The 9,859-nt window shown below is 50.7% G+C and overlaps 1 protein-coding gene across 1 annotated transcript in view; it reads left to right on the forward strand.

The window, feature by feature from the left end:
- Positions 1–6: 6 nt before the first annotated feature.
- Positions 7–9,859, forward strand: part of CDK12 (cyclin dependent kinase 12) — a 23,308-nt gene continuing 13,455 nt past the window's right edge. The window contains exons 1-2 of the mRNA XM_008635171.2: positions 7–1,075; positions 7,088–7,960. Coding sequence (XP_008633393.1) covers positions 108–1,075; positions 7,088–7,960 — 1,841 coding nt within the window. The 5' untranslated portion in view covers positions 7–107. The remainder of the gene's footprint in view (positions 1,076–7,087; positions 7,961–9,859) is intronic.

Raw genomic sequence — 9,859 nt, forward strand, 5'->3', positions numbered from 1 at the left:
GGCCGAGGCGGGGGGGGATGGTGCGAGGGGCGGGCGCGGAGGGAGTTTGAAGTTCGGGGGTTTCGCGGAGTCCTCCCCTCGCCGTTCCCGAGCGCAGCGGGGGAGGAATGCCAAATCCGGAGAGACATGGGGGCAAGAAGGACGGCGGCGGGGGGTCCTCGCAGCCGGGCAGCGGGAGCTCCAACAGCAAGGAGAGACACCGGGCGGGCTCCAGGCACAAGAGGCACAAATCCAGGCACTCCAAGGAGTCCCCGCTGGCGGCCCAGGAAGCGGCGGCGCCCCTGGGAGCGGTGATCAAGCCGCTGGTGGAGTACGATGACATCAGCTCGGACTCGGACACCTTCTCGGACGATGTGGCCCTCAAGCTGGACAGGAGGGACAACGAGGAGAGGAGGGCGGAGAGGAGCGAGAGGGCCCAGAAGCACCGGCACCACCAGCACAAACGACTCCGGGAGCTGATGAAGAGCAAACAGGCGGAGAAAGATAGGAAGTTGGAAAAGAGCCTGGATTCTTCCAGCAGGTCCACCAAGGAGAGGATATCGGGATCCTCCAAGAGGCTCCTGGAGAGCGAGGAGCACCCCAAGGCGCTCTCCTCCAAGAGCAGCAACAAGGAATCGCGCTCGGCCAAGGCTCACAAGGAGAAGTCCAGGAAGGAGCGGGAGCTCAAGTCCAGCCACAAAGAGCGCAGCAAAAGCCATCGGAAAAGGGATGCTCCCAAAAGTTACAAAACCATCGACAGCCCGAAGAGGAAATCCAGGAGCCCTCACAGGAAATGGTCGGACAGCCCGAAACTGGACGACAGCCCCTCGGGAGCCTCCTACGTCCAGGAGTACGACCTCAGCCCGCCCCGCTCCCACACGTCCAGCACCTACGATCCCTACAGGAAGAGCCCCGGCGGCTCCTCGCGCCGGCAGTCCCTCAGCCCGCCCTACAAGGAGCCCGTGGGCTACCAGTCCAACGCCCGCTCGCCCAGCCCCTACAGCCGGCGGCAGCGATCCGTGAGCCCCTACGGCCGCCGCCGCTCCAGCAGCCCCTTCGCCTCCAAGCGCTCCGTGAGCCGGAGCCCCATCGCCAGGTGTGTGTGCCCCACCTCGCCCTGGGAGCTGGGAAGGGGTTGGGATGGAGCTGGGAATGCGAGAGACCTGAAGGGGGTTCCAGGAAAGATGGGGCAAGGCTACTTAGGAGAGTTTGGAGTGACAGGATAAGGGGGAATGGGTGGTTTAGATGGGGTATTAGGAAAAAAATTCTTCCCTGTGAGGGTGGTGAGGGCCTGGCACAGGTTGCCCAGGGAAGTTGTGTATGCCTCGTCCCCAGAATTGTCCAAGGTTGGACAGGGCTTGGAGCGAGCTGGGCTAGTGAAAGGTGTCCCTGCCCATGGCATGGAGTGGGATGGTCTCAAAGACCCTTTCCAACCCAAACCGTGGGATTCTGTGACTCCTTTCCTCCGCACTGGTGCCGAATTTGGCTGCAGAGTGATGTGCGTGGAGTTGCTTTGGTTGGGGCCTTGACAATTCCCTTGGAAATGGAGTTCACACTTTGGGAAACGCCTCTGTGCGTGGCGGGAGGCAGCGTCCATGTTGGCTCTGAGCAGGGAGGGAGGCTGGATGAGCTCCTGGGATTAAGTTACACCCACCTCTGGAGTGGCCCCTGCGTGGGGAGGGCCGCGCTCCGCGGCTCCCGGAGCGGGATCTAATGCGCTTACCTGGCGGGAAGTTCAGGCACGGGGAATGTTTTCACCTATTTCTGGAAGCCTTTATCTGTTTAGTGCATGTGGGAACTTGATCCCACTTTTCAGGAGGGCTCGTTTGGGGTGGATTTTGCTCTGTCTGAACTGACTTGTCTTTTCTTTTCCCTTGGATTAGAGACAACCATGTGCAAACTCCCATCTCTCAACCTAAACTTTTCTCAGCACTAGAGTTTCTTCCTTCCCTTCTGAAATCTGGGCATTCTGGAAGGGCGAGGAGCAACCAGCTGGATTTTGGCTTAACTCTAATTTTCTCTCTTTTTTGCCTTTAACTCAGTAACTTTGCTACAGAAGGAAACAATTCTTTCAAGGTATCTCTGTGTGTTTTGTTTCAGGTGTTCATTAATCATCCTGTGACATGGTCTAATGTTGATCCTTTCTTTTTCTAGCTTTGGCTTATGTTCAGTGAGTTTCCAGTTGTCTCCATGGATGCTGTGGAGCTTTGCTTGGAGCTCCATGGCAATTCAGATGTGACCTGGAATGTAATGGCCATAGGAATGCTCTGCTCCGTGGTTGCTGTGCTGCATCCTCCAGCTCAGCAGTTCCCAAAGCAAAGGGGCTTTTGGAATTTGGTCTTTGTTACTAAAACTCTGAACTTCAAGAGTGCTGTCTTCCACGGAGAACTTGCCTTTGTCCTTGCTGGGAGTTCTGTGTTGGTTTCAGCCCCCTGGAAGCTCTGACGTAAAATCTCCGTATTCCACTGTGATTTTACAGTGAAAATTTCCTCCAGGCTGCTGCTCCTCTGCCCTGTTTTCTCTGTGTACACCTGGGAGGTTCTCAGGGATAGGCCTGGATGATTTTCTCCTCCTTCCCTTCAATCCTTTTTGCCTGGTGGTGCTACTCTGACATGTTATTTACTAATACTTTGGGAGAGCAAGGATGCAGTGGTAGGAGGTGTCTGTTCCCTGATACAACTCTTGGGTGATGGCATTGGATAAGTGTCCAGCCCTAAACAAGGAGAAGCCATTGGGAACTGCAGTGGTATCCTAAGAGTTTTTTCCCCCTAGGTTTTCCCACAGGTTGCTCCACTTCCCAGGAGAACCTCTCTGTGTAAGTGGCTGGTTGCTTCTGAGTTGAGAAATCCAGCAGTTACAGTTCCCTGATTTATGGGAGCAACTTCAGAGCACTTTGTGCTGCTTCCCTAAACTTCCAGACCTACTTTTTAAGGATATCTTTGGCTCTCTACTAAATGCTGGATCCCAAACCAGACAGGTTCCAAAGGTTACTCACTGTTTGCACTCAGCTTGTACCAAACTCTCTGAATCTCTGGCTTGATAACTTACTCCTCTCTCTTTCCTGGGCAGATAATTCTCTGACTGTGTGAGGTATTCCAACCCCTTTGGAAAACATCTGCCTGCAGTGATTGTAGTAAAGGGACAGAGGGAATTTCATGTGTTTTCCATATGTCAGGTGAACTGTAAGTTGTCATTCACGTGTTTAGTTTTGCTTTGTGGAGCTCCCAGTCTGCGAGGTGGGACTGGGAAGGGGGGGGGTCGTGGTCAGGTGTGTCCAGGAGCCAGAGGGGAGCTCACCTGGGGGGCTCAGGGTGCACCTGAGGGAGTGGGTGGGCTGAGCCCTCCCGACCTTGATGTGCTGCAGATGTGTGAAAGGGGGCAGCTGACTTTGGGCAGTGACTGATCCCTTTTGTGCTTCATGCAGAGGGGCAGAAGCATTTTGGGGAGAGAAAACCTCTTTAACTGGCACACTGAGGCAGGGAACACCTGCCATGGCTGGCGTTCTTCAGGCTTTTCTGGGACACTCAGTTATTTCCACTGACTGACAATATGGGGGGTGTTTCAGTGCATTCTGTGTTGTCTTTCATCTCCACATCCAAAACACAGCATTAGGGAACTGCATCCATGTGCTGTGCTGATTGGAGAAAATCCAGAGTGTTTGCATTTCCAGTGGCTGTGGAAAACAACTCGCTTCCTAGCAAGGAGGAAACGAGGATGGTTTGGTCAGTAGGGAAAAATAACAGATGTGCTTTGGCATTCTGTGTAGCAACTGTTGTCACTGCAGCTAAAACTAGGAGATGGAATTCCAGAGTCCCTCAGCTTGCTGGAGGTGGGATGTGCTGTGTGCTGATGGAGTAGTGAGGTGTGAGTGTGCACGTGCTGGAGCAGTGGCTGTTGTACCACGGGTCCTTGCCGTGGTGAAAAGTTGCTGGGCATTCAAAAATAAGAAATAAAGGTTGTTTCCTGAGAAATTGGAGCAGTCAGGCTTCCCAGATACTATTCTCTGCTTTATCCTTAACTGTGTGTTGTTTAGAGCAGGTAAAATACTGAAATATTTGTGGGTGAACCTGGATGGATCACATGGAATTACGTGGGTGTGGGGCTTTGCAGGTCACCTCTGCTGACACCTGTTAACCATGGCCTTCTCAGCATGGAAGGTTCTAGCATTCCCTTCTCCAAAGGCCATCCCAATCTTCTGATTGTATGACTTAAAATAAATCACATCATCCTTTTTAATTTGGATTTTTAGGTGAAGCCATGATCTCTGGCTTTGTTAATTCATAGTTGTCGTGGTTGGTATCTTTTATTTCTCTTTTCCGGTTCTGGCAGGACAGCAGGGTGGGTTTTAATCCCAGAGCATTCTTATCCAGAAGGAGGAAGGCATGAATTGCCCCTCATCCATTTTGGATAACCGTGGCAAAGCAAGTAAGGTGTGGAATGTTACAGCAAGGCTTCACCAATTAAGGGTGAAAAGGGTAAAAGTGCTATTAAGTGACTGCAGGTAAAGCCACAAAAAATCATTCCAGAGGATGGAAATGGTTCTCTTCCAGAAGCAAAACCTGCCCATGCATCTTCTGTACTTTATTGCCTGTTTTTTTGAGAGATGTGGTGATAAAAGGCCCTTCAGCAGGTGCTGTGTTGGTGTTTTTGGGGCTGTTGATGGTCTAAGGATGGCAGGTGAGGTTTGCTGTAGTGGTGTTGTTCCTGGGGGTGTTAGAGCAGGAAAGCTTCTGGATGTGGGGCTTTTTTTGGGTCTGACAAAGCAGCTGTAAACACCAGCCTGGAAAATGGCCTCTGAAACAGCAGTTGTTGGTGTGGTGACTGTAGGTGGTTATTGTTAGGGAAGAGAAAACGGGTGAGTGGTGCCTGTGGAGTGAAGAGGACTGGAAGGGAACGGGTGGATTTATTCCTGGCGGGACAGAGGACTGTGGGTATTTGCTGCTGGAAGGTCACGGAGTCATTCCAGCCCTCGGAAGTGCTGGTTCTGTGGTGCAGCCCCTGTAAGAGGGTCTGACCATCCCACCACTTCCCCAGCCTCACCTGTCCTGGTCCAGGCAGGTGTCCCTGGTGGCTGTTTCTGAATTAGCATTGTTAAATAAGGTAAAATTGGGTTTTTGGGGAAGTTTGCTTTGGACATAGTGAGTGATCTGGTTTGATTGCTCTGCATCCAGCTGGATTAAATAAATTCCTGTGAGGGTGGGCAGGCCCTGGCACAGGGTGCCCAGAGAAGCTGTGGCTGCCCCTGGATCCCTGGCAGTGCCCAAGGCCAGGTTGGATGGGGCTTGGAGCACCTTGGGATAGTGGAAGGTGTCCCTGCCCATGGCAGGGGTGGCACTGGATGAGCTTTGAGGTCCCTTTCCACCCAAACCATTCCATGATTCCATGAATTGGAGTAACAGTTTGGGTTAATCATGGGGCAGGATGGAAGGCAGGGAGCAGGAAAGGGAGTATTGCAGCATCTTGAACAATCCATCCTGGATGAATTGCAGTAGGGAATGGCAACCCCAAAAGTATTTGTGGTTGCTACAAAGTGACATCCTACAGGATTCATTAGGAATGTTTTCGGTAGCCTGCAAAAGGGCCTGAAAAGGTAACTGCTCTCCCAGCTCGTGGTGACAGGCAAACTGCAGCCCAGACCATCGGTTCACTGAGCAGAAACCTTGGAAAAAGAGCTGATCCTGAGGCAGCATTCCCATGACAGAACAGTGTGGTGAGGGGGGAAACAGCTGCGTGGCTGCGGATCCCTCTTTTTTCTCCTTCTGGTTGTATATTTATTTTGCAAGTCTAAAGGTAAGGACTTACCTACAGCCCTGGTGTTCTTTGACCACTGTCAGCACGAGGGTTGGGGTTGTACTTCCAAGTGGGAGAGAGGAATGCTGATCCTTGGAGTAGGGAGGGAACCCCACACCCTGTGGGGAGACCCTTCACCTCCCGCAGCCACAGCTGCCCTTCCTGGAAGGTGCTGCAGGTGTCGAGCCAGGAACTTTCTGCTGTCTCAGTTCTCCAGTTTATTTTCCAAATGTTTATTGTCTTGGGATAATACTAATTGGTGTTGTTAATTGTGCTCTGGGTATGGTTACAAGGGAGCCGGTATCACCTGGGTTTGAACTGCTGCTGTTAGGGGTGTTTTATAACTGCTGTGGGACTGTTCTGAGGGAATTCTCTGTTTTCCAAATTAGATGTATCCTGAGTAAAAAATCACGGAGTGTCCTTTCTGTGACAGTATTTGTAGGGTCTGAGCTCAAAATTTTTGATTGTCCTGTTGGCATCAGAGCCCACCACACCACTAAAGCCTCCTGCCTCCCCCTGCCCAATCCTAGTTCCTCCTGGAGTGGAGGAAACAGTTCTGGCTTATCAGGAATTTGATATGGACATTGGAAGTACCAGTTTCCACTTCCATTTTAGTTTTTATCTGGTTTCCCCATCAGTCTCTGCTCTCTCATGAGCAGGTTCGTGTGGTGCGAACCCCAATGGTGTGAGGTGTTTCCTGCCTTGCTTCTCTCCCAGCACAGATTTTCAGTGATTATTTCTGTACACACACCTGATTTAGAGCCCATTTTTTTGTAGGGGAAGACCAAGACCAATAGAATTAAAACTCCTGGGTTTTATTTTTCCTTCTCCCTAATCACACTATGCAAATTTGAGTTCTGATGGCACTAAAAGAACCGGGGGGGTGGGAAATAAGCTTGAAGTGCGCGATTCCCTGAGGCAGCATTCCCGTGAGGGCAGCCGTGTTTTATCCATGGTTTCCTTTAAAGTTGCACGTAATTCCTGTGAAAGATTCCTAAACTGCCAGCTCATCCTCTGGACTGAAGTCTCCTGTTGTGTGTGTGAGCTGTGATCTCCTCTTTACCTTGGGGCTTGTCCAACCTTGATCCTTCGTTTCTCTTCCCAGTGTGATGGTGAGTCTGGCATAGGGAGAATGGATGATGATGATGGTATAAAACTGGTCCTGATTGACTCATAAACTCCTTTCAGTAGCTTCAGAATCTCCTGGCAGGTGTTGGGCACTCTCTGTGCTGACCACTAATGGATTCAGCTGTTGGTGAGTAGCTCAGAGCAGGAGAGAAGCTCTGTTTCATTTCTCTCCCTGCCGTTCTCTCCTCAGGAAATCCGTGAAGTCCCGGAGCCGCAGTCCTGGATATTCAAGACACTCATCTCACAGCAAAAAGCAGAGGTCTGGCTCCCGCAGTCGCCATTCCAGCATATCCCCAACCAGGCTCCCTCTGAACTCCAGCCTCGGAGCAGAGCTCAGCAGGAAAAAACGCGCGCCCGCGGCGGCCGCTGCGGCCAAGGTGGACGGGAAGGAGGCAAAGGGCTCCCCTGTTTTCCTGGCTAGGAAGGAGAACAGCTTGGCTGAACTGAAGGAGGCTGGGACAGAGTCTAAAAAGGTCACCAAAACTGTTAAATCTGAGAAACCTCCGGACACGGACTCGGTTAATTTACTGTACACGAACGCAGAGCCTAAAGCCCCTGCGGAGACGACGAAATCCAAGGCAGAGGAGAACTCGGAGAGGAAACATCCTGTTCCGGTTAGGGATTCCAAACCCACAGGAACGAAAGACTCGAAGCCTGTAGCAGTGGTAGAGGACCTGGTATCTCCAAAGGAGACAGACACAGTGGAGAAGGAGATTCCCCCCCCCCCCCCCGCCATCAAATCCCCTCCTCCGCCTCTGCCGACCACCACCCCTCCGCCTCCCACGCCGCCGCTGCCGCCGCTGCCTCCGTCACCCGCTGTCCCGCCTTTGCCTCCGGCCCCAGTGACTCCTGTTCAGGTCCCTACTTCAGCCCCAACGTCTTTGCCATCTTCTTCCCACCCAAGGACGTCTACTTTATCCTCTCAGGTGAACTCCCAGTCCTCTGTCCAGGTGGCTACAAAAACCCAAGTGTCTGTGACGGCTGCTATCCCACACCTGAAAACTTCCACCTTGCCTCCGCTTCCGCTCCCCCCTATTTTAGTTGGGGAAGATGACTTGGATAGGTAAGGTCACACCAGAGCATCCCCTTTGCATTTAAGAGCAAAGCCTTGAATAAAGAGGGGTTTTTGGGGTTGGTTTTACAGTTATGAGTTTATCCTGCAGAGTACAACTGTGGCACTGGTACAAAGGTGTTATCCCAGGGCCATTCCAGGTTTGTGTGGAGAGTTTCATGATGCCATGCAGGTAGTTGCCTCTTATCTCTGTGGGAAACAAAGAGGTTTGGCTGCTGCTTTAGTGCTGCTTAGGAGAGGTTTCACATCATTCCTTGCTCATGTTTATTACAGGGATGGAATGTGGATGTGGGATTATGCCTCTCTTTGTGTTGGAGCTGTTTGCACGCTTTAAAATTGCTTTTTTTGTTGTTTGTTTGCTTAATTCCTCAGAAACTTGTACTCAAAGAACAGGAAAAAGCTTAACAATTCCAATATAAGAACACAAACCAGAGCTGCTTCTGTTCCAGCTTCACCAGCCACACAGAGCGTGCCCACGTGTAAAAACCAGCATTGGTTTAACTTGAGTATTGTCTTAACCCTTGAATAATTGATGCAATCCTTTATTGCTTGAGGAGTAGGTATTGTTTGTTTGAAAAAGTTTAAAAATGAGCGAAACTGCACCTACTTCAACTTTATTTCCTGATCATTTCTGATCAAAACGTGCAGACTTGGCTCTGGCCTGTAACTGTAGCTCTGGCTGGGCTGGGGGTGGTTGTGGCTTCTGTGATGAACTTGTTTGGAAACCCCATTGTGGGGATTTCTTTCAGTGGGAAGAAAGGAACAGAATATCCAGAATGGAGTGAAAAAAACCCAAATATTTGTTTTTTCTCTCCTTTTCTAGCTGCTAGGATGTTGCAGTGCTGTTAACTTAAGGTCATCAATGATATATATATTTTTTTTTTTTCTACTTGACCTGCTAAGCCTGTAGTTCCCTAAAAGCTCCTGAATCTTCCCACCATCACTAAAATGTGCTGGGATTGGGAAGTAAGGCATGTTTTTAGTGACCATTGTGTTATCCCGCAGTTGTGACTTGATACAGTCACCCTGTGGTGAAATATTGCATGTTCTGAATAACTGACTTGATTTTCATGGTTGATTCTGGTATTGATGCCAATCAGGGAAATGTTCTCACTGCCTCCAGCCTACAAGTGAGGCTGGTGTGTGTTTGTTGCCCTCCCTGAGCTGTTTAATGTTGTTCAGCAAACATTACTGGGTTTAAATGTCTCTGTGATGAGCAGGAGCTTTGAGCTGCCTGATGATTTTCCCAACCCAAATGCCAGGCAGAGCAAATCCCGCTGCAGTGTTCCCTCCTTTCCAATCCCAGAACTTCTCCTGCAAATCTCTATTTCATTTTTTCAGCCACTTACACCTAGAGCTCTTTTTTTTTTTTTACCAGCCAGGTGTAGCTTAGCTCTGTAAAAGTGTTTTATCCCTGACCTCAGGGCTGGGGTGATGAGGGTGGTGCTGGAGCTCAGTAAATGGCTCTGTGTGACTTTTTCCCAATAAAAGGGTGAGAAGTCCCGCTTGTTTTGCTGAGTCTGGTGGCAGTTCCATGTGGCCCTGACTGTGCAGAATCTCACCCTTCACCAACTGCCTTCGTTTTTATGAGCAAAACTCTTTGAGCTGGACTTTTGTCCTTGCTGAGCCTGGGGAACGTTCCAGCCCCGAGCCCATGGTGAGCACAGGGTTGAAAATGGGGCTTTGAAGTGTCCAAGGACAGAACACACCTCATTCAACTGGAGGCTCTTGAACCTCTCCAGAATTATCACCCTCTGCAATGCTTTTAGGCCTGCGTGGTTCACCAGGAGAGGAGGAAAAGCTGTTCAGGAGGAATTAGTAGGAATTTTGTCCTGGTTCAATGCTGCGCTCCGAAGGTGCGGAGCTTGTGCAGCTTCCTGGGAACGCAGC

Source organism: Corvus brachyrhynchos, unplaced genomic scaffold, assembly GCF_000691975.1.
Source record: "Corvus brachyrhynchos isolate BGI_N302 unplaced genomic scaffold, ASM69197v1 scaffold30, whole genome shotgun sequence".
NCBI classification, from domain to species: domain Eukaryota; kingdom Metazoa; phylum Chordata; class Aves; order Passeriformes; family Corvidae; genus Corvus; species Corvus brachyrhynchos.